This window comes from Monodon monoceros, unplaced genomic scaffold (genome assembly GCF_005190385.1).
Source record: "Monodon monoceros isolate NGI ecotype Baffin Bay Population unplaced genomic scaffold, NGI_Narwhal_1 Super_Scaffold_14, whole genome shotgun sequence".
Lineage (NCBI taxonomy): Eukaryota > Metazoa > Chordata > Mammalia > Artiodactyla > Monodontidae > Monodon > Monodon monoceros.
The window spans coordinates 68,898,188-68,924,548 of record NW_021703770.1 but is presented as its reverse complement, the minus strand read 5'-3'; the positions used below and the strand labels follow the sequence as shown (position 1 = coordinate 68,924,548).

The following is a 26,361-nucleotide window of genomic DNA, read 5'->3' as shown; positions in this document are numbered from 1 at the left end:
CTCAGTAGTTGTGGCGGGGCTTGAACCCGTGTCCCCTGCGTTGGCAGGCGGATTCTTAACCACCGCACCACCAGGGAAGTCCTATGTCACATCTTTCTGACTCTTCTTGAGTCATCCCATATCTGATTGAAGCTGGGAAAGGTTTTCTGCTTTTAAAGACTCATATACTTAGATTGGGTTTACCTGGATAATCCAGGATAATCTCCCATCTCGAGATCTGTAATCTTAATCTGCAAGCTCCCTCTTGTCATGTAGGGTAGCATATTCGCAGATTCCGGGGATTAGGGTGTGTATGTCTTTGGGGGTGGGGGTGGGGCATTTTTCTGCCTACCACGGCAGGCTGAGGAGAAGCAGTGGGTAGAAACAGTAAATACCCGTGTTGTGTATACCTTTTTGAAGTGGGCACTGTACTTAGTACTAAGCTGTGCAGAGAACCCTGTTTTCATTTACCTTAATTATAGTATCCATTTTTAAAAGTACGTGCATTCATATACTTATTCCTTAATTGAGTCTTGAAAGGCATTTTCTTCTGATTCTACTTAAAAAGAATACAGTGTAAAGTACTGAAAAATGTAAATATACAAGTAATATATTTATACACATAGGGCCTTTTCTAGTGGTATAACTCATTGAATCTGAACAGTAATATCCGTGAGGAAGGCTCCATTTTACAGGTGAGGAAAGGGAGACTTATTGTCCTATCACACAGCCATTAAGTGGCCAAGCTGGAATTTGAACCCAGGTCTTTCTGACTCCAGAGTCCATGCTCTCTCTCCCGTATCATATGCATTTCTTGATTCCCACAAATTCCATGTCACGGCTTTTGTGTTGGCTCACCAACTGCTTGGTCTGTTGAGTTGACGTGAGAGTACACAGTCCCTCAATTCCCTTTACTAAAACAGAAGCCACCTCCACTCTTCAAAACGGCAGAACTATTCTATGTAAAAAAAGAATAAAGTCTGTTCTCTGCTCCTCACAAGCTCTGTGAGCTTGGGCAACCTCTTCAGTCTCTGAGTCGTGGGGTCCTCATCTATAAAACGGAATGAATAAATGAGATAATATGTGTAACACTGACTCAAGAAATGGTTAATATTTCATTCTCATTTTTTATTCTGCTTCTTTGAATGTTTCAGTAATTTCCCCATATACATTTGAAAAACTAACCCAAACTTGACCAGTGCTGTATAGTGTTTGACTAATGCTGTTCATAACAGAAGTAATTTCTTTCGCCCTGCATGTGTCCTAATGTGGTGATTTTTTTCTTTTTTCTTTTTTCCACTTCCCTGCTTAGCTTGCTCATTTATGGCCAGCTGATACTTTAAAGAGTCTGCCATCCTTGACTCGAATTGTTGCTTTCCTAGCCTACGTTGTTGTTTTTTTTGTACTTAACCATATTTGTTTGCCACTAGATGTTTTATGGAAGGTTCCTTTATCAACTTTTTTTTTAACAAGATTCAAAATTGTTTAGCAAGATTCATTTTATTAAGCATCTATTTTTATCGGCTTTGCTTAATGTAGTCTATATGCCCATCCAAGTCCACTAATGATGTAGAAGGACTGATTCTGTTCTAGGAAGGACCCATTTGATTAAGAAGAACAAAAGCCTCCTCCAGCTAGCTGAAGAAGAGAGGTTTTGGTAAGAATTTGAAGAGTGCTGAGGAATCCAAGAAAAACTGTGATCAAGTCTTGGGGAACTGGACACTCTGAAATCTTTGTTTTCCTCTCATGGCTTCTCTTTTGAGCCTTAAGATAATTAGGAATGTGTTTTTTGTTTTAAACATATTTTTTCTTTTTCTCTCTTCTTTTAAAAAAACAATATTTTTTCATTATTAGTTTCTGACTTCATTTCACTTAAGTAATATAGACTGTGTATATTGATTCTTCAGTATTTGGGACTAATTTTGTAGCCAGGTACTTGGTCACTGTTTGTATATGTCGCATGTGCGCTGGAAAAGTATATTCTTGGGTGTGTGGTGGGTTCAGGGCTCCATACGTGTCCATCAGAGCAGTCCTGCTAGTTGTGTGTGTCACACCTTCTGTATTCCTCATAGTCTTTTGAATTTGGGGGCGAGATGTAAATATCTCCTATTACGATGGTTGGGTGAGTTTGGGGGATTTTTTGTTTGTTTTGTAGTTTTGTCAAATTGATTCCACCCCCTCCACCCCCAGTGAACTTGAGGGCTAATTTGTAAGGTGTGTATGGGCATTATATCTCACTGAAAAGTTAATTATTCCTTTGTTATTTAAGTTCCCCTATAATTTTACATGTTGTGTATTTGGTAGTATACTTTTTAGTATTCAAGTATTTGATATTAATTTTAAATATTAACTTTTTGTTCATATTTGCCTAGTGTATACTTATTTTATCCTCTCTCCTTTTTCTTTTGGAATGAGGTATTTTGTTTGTTTTGTTTTGTTTAGGAAACATTACAGATACAGTTGAAGCCCATTGTATGCGCTTCACCTCTTTGTCCCTAGAGGTAACCAGTCTCCTGAATTTGGTGTTTATTATTCCTATGAAAGTTTCCAAATGATTACTACATATGTATATATGTATGTACCTATAAACAATGCACAGTATTTTTTGTATTGTTTTTCAACTTCATATTAATGGAATTTTACTGTACTTGCTCTGAAACTGTTTTGTTCAACATTATTTTCAGGGCTTTATCTATATTAATATATTTTGCTCTATTTTGTTGGTATTTATTGCTTGATCAGTTTAGTTTTCTTTATATTCCGTTGCATTCTAAAAGATAGCACTGCATGGGTTATTCTCATGCCTGCTCCTAGAGCACATGTGCTGAGTTCTGGAGATACACCTTCAAGTGGAACTGTGAGTGGAATGGGTGCCCCTCTTCAGCTCTACCAGCTAATCTGAATCACTCTCCAGAGTAGTTATCAGTCAACTCTAATTTTTGTTTCAGCCCTACTATGTCACTTTTTAAAAAAAAAAAATTTTAATTTTTTTTTTTTTTTTGGCTGCGTGGGTCTTCTTTGCTGCGCACGAGCTTTTCTCTGGTTGTGGCGAGCGGAGACTACTCTTTGTCGTGGTGGCCTCTTGTGGAGCACGGGCTCTAGGTGCGCGGGCTTCAATAGTTGTGGCACACGGGCTCAGTAGTTGTGGCTCACAGGCTGTAGAGCGCAGGCTCAGTAGTTGTGGCGCACAGGCTTAGTTGCTCCGTGGCATGTGGGATCTTCCCGGACCAGGGCTTGAACCTGTGTCCCCTGCATTGGCAGGTGGATTCTTAACCACTGTGCCACCAGGGAAGCCCTATGTCACTTTTTTTAAACCTGTTTTTTATATAGCCCAGTGATATATTTTTAAAAAATTCAATCTGAGAGGCTGTCTTTTACTAGGAGAATTTAATCATTGGGGAATTTGAATTTTTATCTACTATTAGGCACCAGCCTGGTTCAGCCATTCGCAGGGATCAGGGCATAGGTCACAGGCATGCCCCTTTGCCATGGGCTTTTGGGAGAGGCAGCACTTGTCCCACACAGGAAGCAGTATGGTGGTCAGATTTCCCAAGCATGTATAGTGTCACCTGCTCCTTATAGGGCAATGTGAAAAGAGGATACCTGCCAATAACTCTCATTTGTGCAGGTGAACAATTAATTTAAATTCCTGAGTTTTCTCTTTGTAAAATGTGTACAGTACGGGCTAGTGCACTCTATAGGGTTGTTCACCAGTGCTCTAGCACTGGTTTTTGGTTTTTTTCCCCTAACTTTGTAGCTGTCTTTGAAACTCCAGTGTCAGTGATTTGTTTCCCTTCGTTTATTTACAGTTGATAAATCAGTGTAAGTGGTGCCTTTATGCTTGCTCTGTGGCCTCCAGCATTATTAACATTGATGGATGGCTCCCCCTTTAGCATTTGTCCACCTTTAGCAATAACTACTATGCATCTAGAAGGCAAACAATATATTATTCTAAGTCCTTTCTGGGTATTTTAGCTTAGACAGCACTCTTGAAAATTGTCTAAGAGCCTGGTATTTGTAATTAGAATATTACAGCTCCTCTGCTTACTTGTCCCTTGGTAAAGTTCAGACGTCTTCAACTTCAGTTTTCTCATCTAGAAAAAGTTAGTAGTAATGTCTGGCTTAGCTACTTCACAGGATTTTTTTGTGAGTTTGAAGTAAACATTGTGCACAGATGCCTTTAAGCTGCAAAGTGCTTCATTAATAGCAATATTTTAGAGATAATTTTTTCTAATTTGTTGAGTACCCTAAAATTTAGTTAGTTGGGGAGGTCTTGCCTATAGAAAAAGCTGTTCACCATGCTGACCTCAAACTGTAGTTACTTGAGTTGAAGGAAGCAAGAGCACATGTTAACCTGCAAAATGGCAGTTCTTTGATCCTGAAATTCTTTCTGGACTGCATAAAAGAAAACGTCTTTTCCAAGCTCAGATGTCCTCATGAGCCACTTGAGATTGAGAAGAATATCAGGTAGGAGGTGTTCTTTTTCAGTGGTCTTCAGGAAGGAGGTGATAAGGCTGATAGTGGGCTCCTACACTCACTCTTGGTACCTTGATGTACCTCTTGAATGCTTTCTCTCAATTTTGAACCCTTTTGGAAATAGGCAGTTCTGTAGATCTACAGAAGTCTTCAGTATAAATGAATCTGTTGATCAAAGGTTATCTTCTTATCTCTTTGGACGAAGTATTGTTGTTTCAGTTTAAACCATTTCAAAGGGCAAAGTAAAAGTACATGTGTCCAAAATCACTTACGCTCAAAGCTTTACTTGATACAAAGATTAATAAATAGGGAAATTAGTTACAAGTTAAAGCAGTAGTAGTTGTGTGCCTGGTGAGTTGATTCACCAGTCCTTTAAGGAAGGTATTTGTTACACTTTTTCAGGATAACCTTTGGTATAGGGTGAAGAAATTCTTCTGGTTTTGCAGCTAAAAAGTAGATTTTTAATTGGTTGAATGACTGTATCCATAAAGGACTTCCCCATGTAGGCAAGCTGGAGGGAGCATGCTGCTATATTCAGTCCTGGATTTTTATATTTTGTATTGGCAAGAACTTGGATAAAGTCCACTTTGGTTGAAAGAGCTGATGTGTGGATTACACCAGACAGAATCCAAAATAACCTTGACAGCCAGAATGATTGGCTAAATTTAGCAAAATGGAACTTAATAAAAATGAAGTGAAAGCCCTATATTTACGTTTAAAACAACCATACAAATACAAGATGATGGTCACCTGGTTAAATAGCAGGATATGTCTAAAACCTAAAAAGTTTTACATGACTAGATTCAGTATGAGTCAGATGAGTAATAAAGCCAACGAAGGAATAAACGTGGCTCTAGGTTAGTAGAAGTGTGATATACAAACAAGGTAGGTAATGGTTGTACTCTGTCAGGACTCAACTGCAATTCGCTTATGGAAACTCTTATTTCAGAGGGATATCTGCACGTTGGAGTCTGTGCTCAGAGACCAGTCAGGGTCTCTGTCAACCATGACATTTTAGGAATGGTTGAAATAACCGAAACATTTTAACAACAACAAAAAAAAAGGCAAAGGAGAATATAATAATGACCTTCAAATACTTAGGTGACTGTCATATAAAAAAGGACTTAAACTTACCCTTTGTGGCTTTTCGTGGACAGAACCAGGACCAGGAAGAGAAGACTGCCTGTGAAATGGAAAGAGTGTGTTAAGTGGTGAGTTGGTCTGTTACCGAGGCTGTGCAAGCAGAGGTTTGACTGACACATTAGGGCTTGGAAGATAGTATATATGCAAACAGTAGGGGATTGGATTCGAATTTTTTTTTCTTTTTAAAGAAATGTAAGATACTATGTGAGCATTTCCTGTGCTGGAGTTAGAAAAACGAACAAGACTGCCCCACCCTAGAGGGGAGACCAATTTGCCACAGAGATTACAAGATGATGTAATAGAGATGTGTATGTACAGAGAGTACTAAAGGAGCATGGAGAAGGTTCATTCTGACTGGAGTGAGTGGCTCATGACGGATTCGGATTTTCAGTAAACATTTATTGAGCACCTACTATATGCTGAATACTGTTCTATGGCTTTCATATGTTTCTCACAGTAATCCTAGATAGCTCTTGGCCACATTTTACAAATGATAGATCAGATGTGACTTGATCAGGCATGGTCTCGTTTGTTTGAGAAATTTTCCACCTAATAATCCCGTAGAATCAGTTTGTACTTTTGCCCCTATTTTTGTATTTGTTATGTGTGGAGAACAGAGAATTGAGCTGAGCTCCTCAGTCTTTTATTTTGCCAAGAAGGGCAGATGACTTTATACCAGGAACGTGATCCGGAGTGTGGTCGTGTAGAGTTTTTGTCAGGGTTTCTGGGGGGTGAAGACTGAAGGAATCTAGGGACCATGTACCGTGAAGAGCGTTGTGTGGTGCAGTTTCAAGAGTCGGTTTTGTATCCTCTGGACGCTTCACAGAAGAAGCCTTATTCCCCATCTCTAAATGGGATAAATTTCAACCCTTCATGCAGGTTTCTGACAAAGGTTATTGAGGCCTTTCCTCCATTTAACCTTATTTTCTTTCTCGGTCTTTTTTTCCCCTGTCCTCTCTGGCTTAGAGTTTCCTTTCTTGGAGAATTTACCTGAGAAATGGAAAAATTGTATTGGATGTGAGCGTGAATATGTGAATTTTGAGCCTTAGCCATGAGTATGTTTTGTTAAAAGAACTGCTGATTACTTATTCTTTAGTGGCTTTTAGGAGTTAAAAAAAGAAATCAAAATCTTCTATTTCACAACACATTATTTTACTTGCAGGCTTCTAATTTTCTTAGCAGACCAATATTTAATGTAACTATTTCTGGTCACACTAGAAGTTTTGCTAGTTATTTAAATGCCACATCGCTATGGAGGTCACTGGATGAGGCCAGTAAAAGTATTGCTTATATAGTGTTTGATGCTAAAATAGATTCTTTGAAAAACATTTTTTTATTATGGTAAAAATGATGAATGCTTGTAGTAAAAAATGAAAATTTAAATACTCCACCACTTTACATAGTATAGTAATGGTTTGTGTATCCTTCTAGAAATTTTCTGTACATCTTTAAGCCTGCGTGTGTGTGTCCCAATCCCACCAATATGATTATACAAATTGTGCTGTTCTATACCTTTATTTTTTTCACTTCAGGGTAAATCTTGGGTGTCTTAACATATCATCACGTGTAAATCTGTCTCATTCTTTTAAAAAAACCTGCATAGCTGAACCATCATTAACTCAGTCAGTTCCTGATTCTGTTAGTCCTGGTCTGTGGTAGCAAATAGCAGAAACCTACTGTGGTTAACTTCAGCAGAGGAAGATTTTATTGTAAAGATTGGGTGCTCCATGGAGCTAATAGGAAGGCAATATAATCAAGCTTGAAAATGACGAAACCAAGGAAGGCAAAGGCGCAGCCAAACCCCTGCTGAAGCAGATGCTGATGCGTTGCCAGTCGTCTGTCACCTCCTCTGCAGCCACCGTGAATTCTCGCTTGTTGGTCCCTGATATTGAAGTATTCCTTCAGGATTCCAAGTTCTGAACAGGAACATCTGATTGGCTCAGCCTAGGTCACATGTGACCACAATGGAAGGTCACAAATCACCTTCCATTAAAAGTAAGAATTTAGAAAGAATGTTTAATTCTGAGCTCGGTATGTATTTCATGTACTTAAATTTAACAGGCTAGTCTCAGCGTTATCTTTGTCGACTGATACCAAGTCTATGTTTGGGGCTTTAGCAGCTTGATTTAGTTACTGTTATCACATACTTCTTGTTAGTTTAATCTGGCAGCTGCTTGAAATAGATCTTTCTGCTTACGGCCTCTAATTCTGATACCCATCTATATCGTAACATACTACTTAGAGATCATGTACAATAAACTTACTGTACAGTAATTATTTTGTACATTTACATCCAGACACCTTCCTTCCCACAGCATCATGAAAAAGTATCATCTTCAAACTACTTCATTGAAATCTATTTCTGAGATGCTGTAGTTCTTATTTGGAATCTTTACCTATGAAAGGATTAGGAAAATGGTCAGATTGAAGTATGTTAGTATACCTGATATATTCACTGGAACATTGTTGTTTGGGATAAAGTCAACATCGAGGAAGCTGTATATTCATTTTTTTAAAAACCTTCTTCCTTCATTAAATTTCTGCTCTGTCAGAGTCATTTAGCTTATAGAACATTTCCCTTCTTCCTCTTAGTATTGCTGCTAATAACCTGGTAAGTGAGATATCTTCTTTTTAGTTAGGAGAGGTATTGGTTGCAAGTAGTAATATGTATCTGAGAACAAACTCAGGAGGTTGGACAGTATAGTGGAAAAATATGGCTTGGAATTAAAAAACCTGATTCTGACTTTCAGTTCTGCCTCTTACTGTGTTAACTTGAGGCATGTCACTTAAGCCTCAGTTTCTTCATCTTCAAAATGAGGTTATCGGGAATTCCCTGGTGGTCCAGTGGTTAGGACTCAGCTCTTTCACTGCCGCGGCCTGGGTTCAATTCCCTGGTCAGGGAACTAGGATCCTGCAAGCCACATGGCAAAAAAAAAAAATTTTAAAAAAAGGTTATCATTCCTGCTTTACTGATGCCATAGGCTTACTGTTATGGTCAGATAAGATTGTGTGTGAAGAGGGAGCTTATTTTCACCTTCAAAATGTCAAAAGTCAGGCATATATTTTACATAAGACAAGAGTATGTTAGCATAAACTCAATTGTAGGACTCCATAGCTGCAGTAAAAACTACTTGTGTATAGCGAAGCATGTCCTTTGGGTATTTGGCAGGCATCAGGTAGTCTAGCTGTTCTAAGCTGAGGAATTGCCAAAGATACTAAGTGGAAACCAGGATAACCCTGTTTTGAACTTAACCTGTACCGAGGTGAAACATACTTCACTGTTTTCTGTTATACCAAGCATGTAATGGCGTCACACTAGTTGTGTAGCTGGAAAACTAAAGAGGATGAGACACTGAAACCAGCATTTTAATTGGTTATATCTAGGCCAGTGGTTCTCAAACTTCAGGGCACATGAGAATCACCTGGAGAGCTTGGTAAAACACTGATTTCAGGACTCCAGCCCAAAGTTTCTGACTCACTAAGTTTGGGGCGGGGCTGATGATTTGCATTCTAACAAGTTTCCAGAGATTGCTGATGTTGCTGTTCTGGGGACCACACTTTTGAGAATCAGCGCTTTAGGGAAACCATGTAATTCATCGTCCAGGCTGATCCCTAATGTTTCAGGGCACCAGGAATAACTAAGCCTGTCCCTGGCAAACCAGGATACAGGGTCATCCTTATTTTACCTGTCTGAAAGATCTTTTTGCAAAGAGGTTTATGTAATAGAATTGTCACCTAGTAGATGACTCATGGTATGCAAGGTATATTTATTTATTTATATGTTAAATTGCCAACTGATGATTCAGTCATATTTTTTCCCTTGATCCCTGTTCTTGTAAATGTTCATTAAATGAGAATAGAAGTATTCTAGATTCTTTGGCTGATTCGTCTTGCCGTGTTTACTAACGTAAATATTGTGGATGGGTTCTTTCATTGGATATGTGATTGGATGAGATGCTGGAGAATAATTTCCAAGTTTGTTTTTTACAAGCTGCAATAACATATTACATTGCAACCCAGGGTTCAGATATGTGTGTAAGTGCATATATATATATCTAAAACAATCGTTTCCAAACAGCACTCATCCTAACTTTATTTAGTACATACAGTCTAATATTTGCTGGTTTGTTCTAGTTCATTTTTTTACTGCTAGTTGTAATCCAGTAAATTGATTTCATGACCTAACTGGTTACAGCCTACTGTTTAGAAAACACTGCACAGAAAACCTCTTTGGTTCCAGCATACTGAGACATTCTGAGAGGTAGTTTATACTTCAGTTTTCTTCGTTCTGATTCTTCTCACTCTAAGCCATTTTCCACCATTAAAACAAACTAGTTCAGGAAGGTCCCAAGAGTGGGAGGAAAAAAGGAAAGAGATGCTATTTTTAACCACATTCTGCTATCTTCCTTGCTATTAAATTTAATATTCTGTCATTTATTCTCTGTAAATTAGCAAATGCTCCATTTTATTTTTCAATTTTTTGAAAATGTAAATTGCACCTAGCTTTGTTTTTGTGAAAACATTGCACAAACTAGGTCTTTCCTAAGGATATCTAAACTTGGCTTGTGTTAAAAAAAATCCTTGACTTAACCAAGTTGAATTTGTTTTATTTTAATGAAGCATGTATTTTAACCATATTAGTTCTGTCAGTCAGAGTCCAACTAGGAGACAGAAACCACACAGGAATTCGAACAGGGAATGTCTGGTGTAAGGAACCACTGACTCTAATGTAGGATTAGAGTAATGGGGAGTTGGCTAAGAGAACTCTAAGAATACAGCAACCGCAGGTAGAGGGCACAGCCACTACCCCTAAGACTGAGGCGGAGCAAGGAAGGAAGGAACAAACAAATCTGGCATCCAGACGTCTTTGGAGGCTCGCAGCTGAGGCCCATCTGGTGGCCGAGAATTGCACTTGAGGGGCCATGATGGGTTGGGAAGCTGTGGGAAGCCTTCTGTGGGGCGGGGCTGCGCCTGGGAGCCCCTGAGAAGCAGCCTGAAGGGGCGCTGGGGACCAGTGGCCACAGAGAGCTGGAGTGCTACTTTCTGCCGGTGGCACTTCCTGTCATGCCAGCTGTCAAGGGAGAGACGTCCTCGTGTCTCCAGCAGGCCAGAGAGGGTCTAGAGCAGGAGGCACTTGACTGATACCTGGCGCAGCAGTGCACTTGCTAGACCTGATGTTTCCAAAGGGCAAGTACACTTAAATTAGGGGCAGATATACTATTAGGGACGCAGTTCTAAATTTCATGCAGTCACGTTTTCATTCTCTAGCATCATTTTTGTATCTGGAAAAGCCACTATGGGGAATAAAATTTTTTTGAGAAATTGACTTTTTAAAATGTAGACTAAGTTTGTCACTAAGTAGAAAAGGCGAGTATGTCATTTTGTGACCTTTTCAGCGAGCATGCGATACACATGCTCTTCACTCACTGAGCATCAGCTTTCTAAGCCAGGCCACAGAGCAAAGTGATTTTCTGCCCCCAAGGGAGGCAGGTAGATGTGTGAACTGATGATAAAAGTTTGTGAGAAGTGCTTAATAACGTACGTGTAGAGTACTGTGCTGTAGCATGGGATGGTGCGTTGGTCTGCCTCTGCGTACTGGGGAAGGAAGAAAAAGCACAGACGTGTTACCTTTTATTCTCTGCATGCTGTTTCTTTTATTCCTCACAGTAGCCTTCTGAATAAGGTGAATGGTATGATTACCATTATACAAATAAGCAAACAAGGCCTAGAGACCTGAAACAACTTTTTCTACCAGCACCACACACAGGATGCAAAAGTAGTCCGGTATTTATCTCTTAAACTGGTGGTGTGTGTTGCAGTGCAGGAGGCTGCCACAGTAAAAGCTTACCAAATGTAAACCACAGTTCTAAGAAGAGTTTAAAAAGTGAATCAGGCGTGCCCCTGCCCTTAAGGGGTTTATAGTCTAGCAGTGCTGGTAGAATGTCATAAGGGCTCTGATTGAGGTCCTGGAGAAAGCCTGGAACTTTATAGGGTCCAGAGTGCCTTCCTCCTCGAAAAACTTAGGGTAAGATGGCATTTGAGCTGGTCCTTGGAAAGTGAGTAGGGTTTAGACAAGTAAAAATGTTAAATAATCAAAATGTAAAGCTAGGCAAAAACCAGAAAGATAGTTGTCGTTTATTACACATCTGCTAAGTGCCATACCTTGTAATTTCCTCATTGTAAACCATTCAGCTTAACCGTAGTATAGACCCTGTGTCAGACAGTTAGTGGAAATAAGGAAAGATAAGTTCATTAGACATGTTGGACTTAGGTAAGTACTAGGTTGTGACAGGTTAAGGTAGAGTTTGAACTTTATTCTGTAGACAGTAGAAAATATTGAAGTTTTTTTTGTTTTTTTTTTTTGAGAATTCAGTATAACCACAGCAATTTTAATATTACATTTGAAAGCAATACAGGCAACATTATCAAACAGCAGAATGATTTAACTAGCACATGGAAAATCCTGAAAGCTCTTAGTATTAGTTCATTTATTTGTACCTCCTTTTAACAACAGCATGCCATGAAAAAACTTAGCATACCATCATAGCTATTTTAAAGGTAAAACTTTACTTTTGCATGGTGTCTGGCTGTGTAAACTACTGAATATATTGAAGTTTTTAAAGGAAAGAGTACAGGACTAGAGTTACGACTAAATTAGAAATTAAATGTGTATATACACACACACATACACATGTATATGTATATGTCTATATATATTCATGTTGTAATACAGCGGCAGAGACATACTAGATGTTAAATGTAGTCCTTCTATCTTTTCTCATCCATCTCTGGTGCACTCATATGTAGGACAGATTAGAAAGATGGGGTGTAGTTGGATGGTTACTACAGTGGTCCAGGTAGGAAGTAACGAAGGCCTTATCTAAGACAATGATAGTGAAAATGAAGAGGAGGATACTGGTGACAGTTGGAATTAACAGGATTTAGGGGAGGATGTTGTAGGGAGTGAAAAAATTAAAACATTTTCAGGCACTTTTCCATCTCAGAGGAGTACATACTCCAAATGTGAGCTCTTTTTCATATATTTTTTAATATGAAAGTAACAAAAACACATGATACTGTTAAAACATTATGGAAGGGCAGAAGACTGGATATCGGGGGAGGTGAAATATGACATCATACAAAGAGAAACCGGGCAGGGGGAATACAGAGGTTAAAACTTTGTTAAGCCTAGAGGATCAGGCTACACAGTGACTTCCTTCCAAAGGATCTAGTATGAAAAGGGAAGGGCAAAAGGATTACTTTACAGTGGAGAAACTTGGCAAACTACCTCAGCCAGGTGACCAAAGTTTACATCAGCAATAATCAGTCATGTTGATAGTATGTACCCTTTTGATGGGAATCATACTCTGTCTCTGTCGTCTTCCTCCCAAACACCCGTATTCTAGTCAGTCGCAGGGGAAAAAAATCAGACAAATCCCAGCTGAGGCACATTCTACAGTATACCTGACCAGTACTCCTCAAGACTTTTGTCCAGGTCATCAAAAGCAAGGAAAGTCTGAGACACTATCACAGCCGAGAGGAGCCTGAGGAGACACGACAACCAAGTGTAATGTGGTGTCCTGGATGGGATCCTGGGACAGAAAACGGAGGTAGAAACTAAGGGGGCAAAAATCCAAACTGCGGAGGAGGTTTCATAAAGATTGCAGGGTAAGAAATAAACTGCCAGGTTAAGGCTTCTCCAGTCCCCATCGTGGCTGAATAAAGAGAGTGGTTGGAGCTCTTCTAAGCCTGTGTTTTACCCTTCAGTGAGGCCTGCCTTCTTCATCTGTTGGTCTGAGCTCAGGTCTGGATGTGGTTCCTGGAGCCCGTGCCATACACACGGTGAGGGAGATCACAGAAACCTGGCAGTGTTCCTTCCTCTTGCATTTACAGCAGAGGATATTGTTTTCTTCCCGGAAGCCAGGCAATTATATTGATTATTTTATATACACAGCCAGGAAGTCTCCATATTTAAGAGTCAGAAGAATACCTAACTCACTTTGTGAAGGTAGGTGTGCACTATGGAAGCTTCCTAGAGGTTACAGCATTTGAGTTGAGTTTTAGAAATAAGTAGCTGTTAGCTAAGTGGACAAAAAGTCACTGAGTGTTGGAGAAAGAGCTCTTAAAGTATGCTAAATAAATATTGCAGAGACCTGATGTATAAGGCGTACTAGCCTAAGGAATCAGAGACTTTCAGCTGAGGTTATCTGCTTTACTCATTTTCATGGTTTTGGTCTCATCTCAGAAAAAGTGTTTTAGTACTTGGGGTACTTTAATATTGTAAAACGAAGATAAAGAAAAGCGGTAGATGATTTGCATCAAGGGAAGGAGGGCTAGTTCTCCACATCTTCCTATTTCCTTTTCATTTTGTTGATTCTTTAGCAAGTCTTTCAGCCTTGTCTGCGTATTTGTTTCTATACCTTCCAGTTTTGAGGAAAAGATGTCTTACGTTCTTAAAGCTACATCCTCTTGAGAACTTTCTTTAATTTCTTTATTACTAAGCTCAGTGCCTGGAATGTAGTGAGTACTTAATAAATATTTTTTGAGTGACTGTCTCTTTCCTACCCTCCCAGCCTTCACTGAGAGATTTTTCAAATAAATGCTCTGTATTCCTTGCTTCCTTTTTCCCTTATTACTCTCTCAATATTTCTGGTGTTTGAGTCTCTTTATTGATTACAGTAGGAATTATTAGAGACGGAGTCAACAAGAGTGGGAGACGAGCAATGTAAAAATCTAAGGTGAAGAAGGAAGGCAGATTATTCTTGATAAGTGCATTGGTTTTCTAGGGCAGCTTAACAAATTATCAGAAAGTTGTTTCAGGGCTTAAAACAATAAAAGGCTGTTTCTCTCACAGTTCTGGAGGCCAGAAGTCTGAACTCCAGGGATAGGCAGGGCCATGCTCCCTCTGAAGGCTCCAGGGAAAATCCTTCCTGCTGCTTCCAGCTTCTGGTGGCTCTAGGTGTTCTTGGCTGTGGTAGCATAACTCCATTCTCTGCCTCTTGTCTTCATACGGCCTTCTCTCCTGCATATCCATCTGTCATTGGAATTAGGCCCAGCCTGAATCCAGGCTGATCTCATCTCAAAATCCTTAATTATATCAGCAGTGATCCTTTTTTCAAATAAAGCCACATTCACAGGTTCCAGAGGTTGGGACTTGGACATATCTCTTTGGGAGCCATTCCACTCACTCCAGTAAGCCACCAGATTAGTATCTAGTTGCAGTAATTGAGAGGATTGCTATCGTACATGTGAGGGGGATGATGTTTGGAAAACCAGCAGCATGAAAACAACTCTGAAGTCCTTTTATTTAAAAGAAAATTATAGATTGTGACTATTTTCTTCAGTTAATTTTAGAAAATATATATTTAAAAATTTGAACTCAAGGTCAGATGGGTTTGGTTGGAGATTTTGCTCCTCAGCTGTATTCATCCTGAAGAATCCTCTAACACTTTTTATTGAACTTCTGAATTTGCACAATTCAAAATTTTTGCATTTGAGCCTTATGATATTCCTTTGAAGTAGGAATGCCATGTTTTCTTTTTTCCATTTTACAGATGTGGAAATGGAGCTTAGTTTCTATAACTAATTTGTCTGAGGTCACAAGTTATGAAATAATACAGGTGGACTTGAATACTGGTGTTACAACTGTAAAGCTTGTATTCTTTCTAATGTCTATGCTGAGTTTATTAATTTTCTGTTTAAAAAGAGCAGCAGACTTTACTGTTTTTTCATGTTTCACGGTTTTTCGATTTGGAATGTTAGCACAAAGGATATAGTTTTCTGTGTTTGCAAAATAAGCTACTAACATTTAAACCAATTTGCCATATCTCTGTATGATCTGTATTTGAGGTCTGTCAGTTCTTTGGTATGATTTTAAAACATATAACTCTTCAGTGGATTACTTTCAGTTATGTAGATAGGTCATTCATTCGTGGTTTGTTACATTTTGTTTTTTGAGAACCCAGTGTAGTAGATGACAGTATGCAGCCATGATTTCAGGATGACAGTTGGACAAAACTTCGGTAGTTAGGAATTGGTCTTTTATATTTTTGCTTTTTCCACATCCTTTAAGTTAAAGCTGTTTGTCTTACAGTTTTAAAAATGGAGCCATCATCAGTTTTTTTTAATTATCTTGAAGTTGGTGGAAATCGGTTTAGGACTAGGAAAATAAACTTCAGTAGAATACCTAGCACTTATGCCAGTGTTCCTTGTGGAGAAGGACCCGTTGCCTAAAAAAAGTCACTGGCAGGTTTATTAGATTCTTGGGCCTAACCAAAGACTTAACTGAATCAGAATCTGTGGGGTGAGGGTTTTACAAATTGGCATTTTTAATGAGTGTTACTTGTAATCGTTTGGCATTCATGTGGTAGTCAGATAGTCAATTCTCACAACACTGAATCCTGCTGAGGACAGTGTGTTGGACCCTGAGTAAAGGAAGAAGGTAAGGTGACTTCATAGTAGGAACTCTTAACAGCGGCATTATTAGGTGCAGTAATTTGTATTAATTAAAGAGTGGTCAGGTACCTAAAGCAGTCTTGAGAAAGAAGGACAAAGCTGGAGGCACCACACTCTACCTGATTTCAAACTATATTAGAAAGCTATTGTAATCAAAACAGTATGGTATTAGTATAGAAACACACATAGATCAGTGGAACAGAATAGAGAAACCAGAAATAAGCCCACACATATATGGTCGATTAATTTATGACAGAGGAGCCAAAAATACACAGTGGGGGAAAGGACAGTCTCTTCATTAAATGATGTTGGGAAGACTGGACAGCCACATGCAAAAGAATGCAACTGGACCTCTATCTTATACCAGACACAACTGATTATGGACTTTAATTATGTCTGCCAAATGCCTTCACAGCAACACCCAGATTAGTCTTTGATTGAATAACTGGAGAGGGCCCTAGTCAAGCTGATGCATCAGAAAGACCGTAATGTTGTTATTTTTATTGCAGTATATCATGCATATAGAAAAAGGCACATGTCCTAAATAAACAGCTCAAAGAATGTTTAGGAACTGGACACAGGTAACTAGCACTGTAGAGGGGCCCTTTTACATTTATTTATTTCATTTGATTCTTACAACAGTTCACCAAAGTGTAGGAGTTTCCCCCATTTTATAGATAGGATTTTTTTTTTTTTTTTTTTGCGGTACGCGGGCCTCTCACTGTTGTTGCCTCTCTCGTTGCGGAGCACAGGTTCCGGACGTGCAGGCCCAGCGGCCATGGCTTATGGGCCCAGCCGCCCGGCGGCATTTGGGATCCTCCCGGACCGGGGTGCGAACCCGTGTCCTCTGCATTGGCAGGCGGACTCTCAACCACTGCGCCACCAGGGAAGCCCTGTAGATAGGATTTTGAAGCTCAGAAAGGTCAAGTACTTGCCCCATGTTACAGCTAGTAAAGTGACAGCTGAGATTCTGACCAGGGTTTTGAGGCATAAATGAAATATTATGGAAATCCAATGTACCATTAGTTCTGCCTGAGGATTGGTAGAATCTTTGGAACAGGAATGCTTTAGTGAAGAAGGCATAGGAATCCCTAAGCTGGAATCTCTAAGCATGAGTTTAGAGTTGCCAAGGAGTGAAGTGTTCCTTGGTAAGAGATACGGGGGAAAAACATGGTGTCATTTCAGAGGACAGGAGATGGTGTGTTATGCCTAAATCTAGGGTCTCTAGACTGTGGTATGATAATGTGATCTATTGGAATAACAGTTTTTCAGCCTAAATGCAAAGAACCTTGTTTACTGTTTCGAAGGGCTTGAATTTTATATTTTAAGCAATATTCCGTGAGAGCGGGTTAATCATGTGCATTTTAGCAAAAATTTCACAGAGGTTTATACGAGTAGGTCGGAGAAAGGACAAAGGCTAAAGGCAGAAAGATCATGTCTAGGACCAGAACTAGAGCACTGAGGATTAAGAGGAGGGGAGAACGTGGAATTCAAGATGTTTCTGAGAGAATTCATGAGATTGGTGAGCCATTAGCTGTAGATGATAAAGGAGGAAGAGGAATTAAGGATGACTGTGATTTTCTTGTTGGTGTGATGCCCTGGGAACCAGCTCCAGAGATAAGGAAATACTGAAGGAGATGCTGAGTTTGTTCTGAATTGTTGGAAGGATGGTAGGCAGGAAAATGAAAAGGAATGGATTCGGTTTTGGAAGTTTGAGTTTCAGCCCTGAAGGAATTAAAGTGGACATGTTCAGTAGGCAATTGGATATAATAAAAGTGAAATTAATTAAGATGGTGGCTGGAGAGATGGATTTGGTAATCACTGACTAATTTATACGTGTAGGTTGGGGCTATAGAACTGGATTAGTTCTCTCAGCTGAAGAGAAAAGATAACCAAATATGAGATGGTGGTGAAACCTCCAGTATTTAAGGCTTGCATGGAAGAAGAGCAGTTGTCACAGAATCAAGGGACCAAGGAGGTGGTTAAAGCTAGAAGTGATCATTTTCAAGGAGGTTGTAGGTAGATAAACTACATGGAAATATTTTATGGACATAAACAGATCCTGTTTCTGGATCAAATAAATTGAGGACTGAGAAAAAGACTAGCTAATTCAGTTTGGCAATCTGGAAAAGTGTTGGTGATTGTGAGCCAGAAACCCCAAGTATTTTATCCAGAATTAAATGGTAGAAGTCAACATATATTGAATAAGATGAGCTACCTGTAAATTTAACCGATCCTGACAAATGATCTACAGATAGGTGATTAAGGAGACTTGGGAAACACCACAGTGGCACTTGGATATGTTCTCTGCATTGAAAGATACTTTGATTACCTGAAGAAAGAATATGGTGTCTTGAAAGTGAAGTCAGTATTTGGTCAGAATAAGTGGTATTGTTATTGCTAGAGCAATCCATACTCTGTTGTGAGGTAAGAAAAGGGTTTCAGGCTCTTGTATCGCTTAAATGATTATCAGACTGTGAGATGATTCTTGAGGTCCCTCAGTAATAAAGTCTGTGATTTCTAATTATAATTTTTTTCTATACCATATGGGGAAATTTCAAATGTTAAAAATAGAAATGAAGAAAAGAGACAGAGGAATCTTAATTGCATATTGCTAAGTGGAAGAAGCCAATCTGAAAAAGCTAAAATACCATATGATTCCAGCTATATGACAATCAGAAAAGGGCAGGACTATGGAGACAGTAAAAAGATTAGTGGGCTAGGAGTGAGGGAGGGACTGATAGGCAGAGCATAGGGGATTTTTAGGGCAGTGAAACTATTCTGTATGATACTGTAATGGTGGGTACATTATACATTTGTCAAAATCCATGGAATGGACGGCACCGAAAATGAACCCAGATGTAAACTGAGGGCTTTAAGTGATGATGTGTCAGTGTATGTTCATCAGTTGTAACCAGTGTTACCGCTGTGGTGCAGGACGTTGATAAGGAAGGAGGCTGTGCTCCCCTGGGGCAGGGAGTATATGAGAACTTGCCGTACTTCCTGCTCAATTTTGCTATGAACCTGTAAAAGTGCTTTTAAAAATAAAGCCTCTTTTTTTTTTCTTTTTTGCGGTACGCGGGCCTCTCACTGTTGTGGCCTCTGCCGTTGTGGAGCACAGGCTCCGGACGCGCAGGCTCAGCGGCCATGGCTCACGGGCCCAGCCGCTCCACGGCATATGGGATCTTCCTGGACCGGGCCACGAACCCGTGTCCCCTGCATCGGCAGGCGGACTCTCAACCACTGCGCCACCAGGGAAGCCCTAAAGCCTCTTTTTTTAAAACAGAACTGAAGATTCACATCTCAGTTGTTCACCTATTTTGTACTTTAACACTTAAAAAATAATTTTCTGTTACAAATGAACTTATTTACAGAACAGAAACAGACTCACAGACTTAGAGAACAAACTTACGGTTACCAAGGGGGAAGGATGGGGGGAAGGGATAGTTAGGGAGTTTGGGATTGGCATGTACACACTGCTATATTTAAAATGGATAACCAACAAGGACCTACTGTATAGCACAGGGAACACTGCTCAATATTATGTGGCAGCCTGGATGGGAGGGGAGTTTGGGGGAGAATGGATACGTGTATATGTATGGCTGAGTCCCTTTGCTGTGTACCTGAAACTATCACAACATTGTTAATTGGCTATACTCTAATATAAAAATTTTTAAAACACACAAAGAACTAAAAAAAAATTTCTTTCCTAGATCTGAAAGGTTATTCAAGGGTGTTAGAAATCTAAGGAGTTTGTGCCTTTTGTAATGTAAAAGAGAAATTGTGGATAAAAGAAAGAGAAGAAAACCAAGGTCAAATGTTTTGAAATTCCAATTTATTTTCAGTTAACTAGAATCTTAAAACATTCAAAAAACTTTGAACAAATAAAATAGTTCCTAAAACACACCATACACACACACACACACACACACACACACACACACACACACAGTAGACCATGTATTTGATTTGTTACTGGGCATTTTGACAATCATTGTAGCATTTGACACTAGGGCCAGTCATTCAGCAAAATTATTAAGTGACTTATCTGTGCCTTAAGACAGGCAGCAAGTGACAAGGTATTCGTTGTCCTTCTCTCATTGAGCGGATAATCTAGAAGACATTGAACAGTTTAGTTTGCATCACTTAAGAAAGACCTTCTCTGGCCCTTCAGTCTCTTTTGTTACTCTTCCTCATAGAACTTTATTTTCTTCTTTCAAATGGCAGTCATTATAATTATTTCAAATTACAGTTCGTATAGGTTATTTGTGCACTCATTCTGTTAAATTTCTCTCCCTGAGCTAGATTGTAAGGAAGGAAGCATATCAGCTTTCCATGTGCACAGTTAGTATTTGATGAAGACTTTTTGAGTAAGTGAATGAATGAATAAGTGATGACTGCCTTTGTGTTTTGTAAGTGTAGGTTGCTACCAAGTAAGCAGATTCGGTCTAGTGTGAGGTTACAGGCCTGAAAATGAGTAGGAAGTGGTGTGGTATTCAATATTCAGGTCTCCTCAGAGGGCAAGTAGGATGTATATAGAAAATTTGCCTTTAATTTGGGAATTTGGAAGTTACTCAAGACCTCAATAATAGAGTGAAGGAATGCTATTCAGATTATAGAGTCGATCCTGAAATGGATCAGCCAGAAGATAGAGTGAGCAGCTTTTCCCAGAAAAGTAGATCCCGAACACTTACTTGTTTGTTTGTTTATAGGAGACTAAGATAAAATAAACTATAAAAAGAGGAAAGTTCTATGTTTTTAAAATATTTTCACTACTACAGAAAAAACAGAAGTGCATGAACACTTCACTGCATGAGTCCTGTGGTGTAGAGGCTGCTGGGAGGACCTGGTTGGTTGTCTCTGGGAGTTGCTGCCACTCTCATCTTTCTGATTGAAATGCTGAATGAATGCAAAAGGATGAAAAGGGTGTTTTGGATTGGTCAACACCTTTCACCCAAATCATCAGTCCTCTAATTCCCCAAGAAATGAGAGCACTGAAAAATCATGGCAGACTGTGTTCTCAGAGCACCAGAAACCCTAGCTGCCTCTTTTCCAAGTACTCGTATGAAGTATTTCTTAATTTCTGTGAATTTTGTCCCTTAAATTTTTTTTCTTTTAACTTTCAGGTGTTGGTAAATCATGCTTATTGCTACAGTTTACAGACAAGAGGTTTCAGCCAGTACATGATCTTACTATTGGTAAGTTTTATAAAGAGATGAGAAGCATTTAGAAGTTTTGGGTAGTGGGAATGGAATGTGCTAGAGGGCTCATTCCATCAGTGATGAGTCAGAAGTCAGTGAAACTAGATTTGTTGCTGTACAGAGTTTAGTCTCCATCACTTTAAAAAAATATAAGTATGTATAGTAAAAATAATATTCCCCAACTCTGTAAAAGTGGTTGGAATGCAGCAAGACATTAATACTTGATTTTGATTGTATTTAATGATAAAACAGTTGATTGAGAGACAGTATATCATAGGGAGGGGTTAAGAGCAGACTCTGAACCAGTTTGTCAGAGTTCACATCAGGGCTCTGCTGCTAACTAGCTGGGCAAGCCACTTTCCCACTCCATGCCTCAGTTTCTTTATCTGTAAAATGAGAAAAACAGCGGTAACCACCTCACAAAATTACTCTGAACAGTAAATGAGTTAATAAATATGGTGCATTGAAACAGTGCCTGGCAGCATGTTAAGTTCTTTAGGCTTACCTATAATTATTAATTGAGAAAAACTACCATCAAGCATTTTTTAGTTTCCTCAATTGTGAAGAATAAATGAGACAGTTACTGGTAAGGAATGGTCAACAAATATTAGCTGTTATTGCTATTAGCTACACTAGTTTTTATTATTAGTGATATTCATTAATATGCGAAAGTGTAAAATTAAGTGAAAAACTAAAAACTTTAAGCATAGTGTTTCAGGGTTCTTATCTGTTTTAAAAAAATTATATTTATACCCTGAAAGCTAAAGAATCTAGATTATTCTTCTATGGCTGTAGCCCAGTAACAATTAGAGATTAGTCAACCATGAAGAAACAAGGTAACTGGAAATCTAGTTAAACTTTACAATTGATAGCTTAATGTATCTTTTGAGCCAGTGACTGCTTATGTTCTATAGATATGATTAACTCACTATTCATAACAAGGTGATTCTCATGTCCTGTGTACTTTTAAAATGCCAAATCGAAGATAGAGTTTACGAATCAAATTATTAGATCAGTTAATAGTATTCAACCAAGCCACATGTACTTTGTAGATATATTAAAATCTTTCCTTACTGGCTACTATCAATAAGAACATGTGGTTCTATTTTCATTTTGATAGTTTTAATTATATCCAGTAATGATGGGTAAAACAGGTACTGCTCTTTCATGCTGATCGTCATGGTGCAGTTTAACTTTGGTGAGCTCATCCTTGTGTAGGATCTGCTCTTTGCTCCGTAGGTCTGAACCTTGAGGCCATCTCTTAGGCATGATTTGGTCCCGAGACAACTAGCCAGTTGTTTTACGTATAGGGTACTAGACAAAAGTGTCTTCCTTTTCGTTGAAGCTTTCGTGTAAATTTCTAGTTGTTAGGGCACACCTGATTGGGAGGATGGACCTGAGCCTCACTGCTGTTAGAAATCGGCATAGGCTCTACTTGTGGGAGCCTATGTAAGGGGGAGTACACCAGAGGGAGTTTTTAGAAAACTGTAACCCATGTAACTGTACCAGCTGGCTTCCCTCTGTGTTCGCTGATGCGAGGCACTGGGAGTTAGGAGGCTAAAAGCAAAGTGAAGCTGAGGGCCTTCTCCCCTCTCTGCTGAGACTGTGTGCCCTCCGTGGCTTCAGCCACAGCCCCTGCCCGACAGGCCCACTGATGGTCTGGCTCCTGGGCTCTGGGAACCCTGGTTTCTCTCTTTGCCCCCGGCCTAGGGACAGCAGCAGCTTCCGGCTGTTCCTAATCTCTGGGTTGCTTTACCCTCTGCTCCTTGGGCTTCTCAGCCCTTCCTTTAATGTAACCAGTTCCCTACTTTAAATCCCCTCTGTTTTAAATACCTACGTATGGTTTCTGTTTTTCTGGTTGGACCCTGACTACTATACCTTGTGACACCCATCACAAGAATTTATCTTTCTGACATAAAAACAATTTAGAAGGTAATTAGCACGTGTTTTTTAAAGGAATGTTGGAGTGATTGTTAAAATAGGCATAAGGCAGTATTTGATTCTGCTGCATACTTGCCTTTGCTTGATGAGTAGAGGAGGGTATAATATAAAATAATAATGACAGTGGACCCATACCAAATATTTACTGTGTGCCGGGCACTTATTTTGTACGTAGTAACTTTTTTTTTTAATTGAAGTATAGTTAATTTACAGTGTTATGTTAGTTTAAAGTGTACAGCAAAGTTATTCAGTTATACATACGTGTATATATGTTCTTTTTCAGATTCTTTTCCATTATAGGTTATTACAAGATACTGAGTATAGTTCCATGTGGTATATAGTCGGTCCCTGTTGTTTACCTATTTTATATACAGTAGTGTGTTTACGTTAATCTCAAACTCCTAATTTATGCGCCTCCCCCCTGCTCCCTCACCGCTATCCCCTTTGGTAACCAGAAGTTTGTTTTCCATGTCCTTGAGTCTGTTTCTATTTAAATAAGTTCATTGGTATCATTTTTTAGATTGCACGTATGTAATAACTCTTCTAATCTTGAAAAAAAATTTATGAGATGGATATCATTAATACCATTTACAAATAAGAGAAACTAAAACACAGAAGAGATTTAATAACTTAGCTTGCTCAGGGTCACACAATTAGTAGGTATCGATTATTGAATGTTCAGTAAATGGATACTGTGGAAGGATGCAAGTACTTACTCTACAAGGATGGTAATGATCTAGAGGTAATTTAGAAAGTGTGTATTTACCTTCAGAGTATTTTGTCCTGGAAGGTTGAAAGTGACTAACATCTAAGAAGAAAATAAGCATCACTCCCTGACTGTGTCAGGTAAATGAGGCCCAGCCTTTGGTTCCACAGGTAATTTCTCTGGCAGCCAAATTGGCTGTTAATTGAAAATGTATCTGGGAAGAGAGCCTCAAGGGCATAGGGGATGATGGTTTATCCCATTAAAAAAAAAAGAAAAAAAGAAAAAGATAAGGAAAACTTTCTAAATGAGATTCTCAAGCATATATACATACTTAAGGAAAAAGTTTAATAAAATTTTTCTATCCAGAAGAGAAGTATGAGGTTTTTGGGTTTTTTGTTTGTTTCTTTGAGTTCTAGGACACTTCAGGTTTCAGTATTTTCTTTTGCCACATAGAATACAAAGGTAAAACCTGCATTGAACCCAGTTGTGAGAAGGTAAATGGGAAAGAGTTAATGTTTTTGAGGCTGAAATTGAATTCTTTGTTTCTGTTTCACTTGATAGGAAAACAAATCATAGTTTTTCAGTAATCAACAGTGCTTGTCAATTTTTTCTTTGGAGATGTATACCATTCTTTATCTTCTTATCATCATTCTTTATCTCATTCCTGGATAATATAGTAGCCTTTTAACTAGTTTCTTGACTTCTTGTTTTTTTATTCTCTGTCCTGACCTTATTAATAAGTGAACTTAAAATAGCAATCTTATTATATTTACCTGCTTTAGAACCAATCCTGATTTTCTTGTAACATGTCTTTAAAATTGGATGTGTTTTTAGGGGCAAAATCTTTGTTTAAGGACTTTTTAAGCTTCAGTAATCTCTTGTGTATTTACTTTGATTAAAGTGATAAATATACCAAAACTCAATTACGGCTTAAGTTAAGGAAAGGGAATATATGGAGTTTTATAAAGAACCCACAGGAGGGTGGGGACATGGACTTGGGAACGGGCAGGAATGACGCATCTTAAGAGGCCACGAGGCAGAGACCATAAAAGCCATCCTACAGCAGATGATGGAATGGTTGCCAGTCAATTTTAGTATCTTTATCCCTCAAAGGAGATGTGGCACATATACACAATGGAATATTACTCAGCCATAAAAAGAGACGAAATTGAGTTATCTGTAGTGAGGTGGATGGACCTAGAGTCTGTCATACAGAGTGAAGTAGGTCAGAAAGAGAAAGACAAATACCGTATGCTAACACATATATATGGAATTTAGGGGGGAAAAAAAAGGTCATGAAGAACCTAGGGGCAAGATGGGAATAAAGACACAGACCTACTAGAGAATGGACTTGAGGATATGGGGAGGGGGAAGGGTAAGCTGGGACAAAGCAAGAGAGAGGCATGGACATATATACACTACCAAACATAAGGTAGATAGCTAGTGGGAGGCAGCCGCATAGCACAGGGAGATCAGCTCGGTGCTTTGTGACCACCTGCAGGGGTGGCATAGGGAGGGTGGGAGGGAGGGAGACGCAAGAGGGAAGAGATATGGGAACATATGTATATATATAACTGATTCACTTTGTTATAAAGCAGAAACTAACACACCATTGTAAAGCAATTATACTCCAATAAAGATGTTAAAAAAGAAAAGTTTTACTATCTTTATCCCTCTGCCCAGGATGTCATTTCCAGAGAAGGAGCATCTGCTTGCCCTTACCTGCCCACCCTTGGTGTCAGTCAAGGGTCTGTTTCTAATTTGCAGTTGTTTTTCATCAAATTTGACATTATGCATTGGATTTAAGAAATCTTGAATCCCATTGAGCCATGCAGATGTTTTTGGATTGTGGTTAAAAACCCATCCATGACAGTGGAAGGAAAAATAGGATTTCTCTCTGTGGTTATAAACAATAGATTCATGAGGGTTTCCCTGGTGGCACAGTGGTTGAGAGTCCGCCTGCTGATGCAGGGGACACGGGTTCGTGCCCCGGTCCGGGAAGATCCCACATGCCGCGGAGCAGCTAGGCCTGTGAGCCATGGCCGCTGAGCCTGCGCGTCCGGAGCCTGTGCTCCGCAACGGGAGAGGCCACAACAGTGAGAGGCCCGTGTACCGCAAAACAACAACAGCAACAACAAAAAAACAATAGATTCATGAAAAGGCCTCCATTTTGTCAACTATCTTGCTGATGTGTAGAATTTTCTACTTTAGAACATTCCTTTTAGATACTGGATATTTCAAAGAACATTTGTCCCATACTTAGTCACTGGTTTCTTTCCTCAGCTACTCGTTTTCGTATCGCTAACGGTAAGCTGGTAGATGGTTGTTTTGGGTGCCCCCCACCCTGTGGGACACAGTATGTATGAATAAATGCATGTAGATAGATAAATATGTAAACACTGTAATGGTTGTTTTTTGGTTTTTGTTTTTGCGGTACGCGGGCCTCTCACTGTTGTGGCC

General features: G+C 39.2%; 1 protein-coding gene and 1 non-coding gene across 3 annotated transcripts in view; one reads left to right on the top strand and one right to left on the bottom strand.

The window, feature by feature from the left end:
* The window catches only part of RAB2A (RAB2A, member RAS oncogene family), a 73,225-nt gene that overhangs the window by 7,103 nt on the left and 39,761 nt on the right, over window positions 1-26,361 (top strand). For both annotated transcript variants that reach the window (XM_029222524.1, XM_029222525.1), the window contains exon 2: window positions 21,180-21,251. In XM_029222524.1, coding sequence (XP_029078357.1) covers window positions 21,180-21,251 — 72 coding nt within the window. The remainder of the gene's footprint in view (window positions 1-21,179; window positions 21,252-26,361) is intronic.
* LOC114895740 lies at window positions 12,089-12,219 on the bottom strand. Its single transcript, XR_003793635.1, has one exon. It is a non-coding gene; the product is annotated as a small nucleolar RNA SNORA15 (small nucleolar RNA).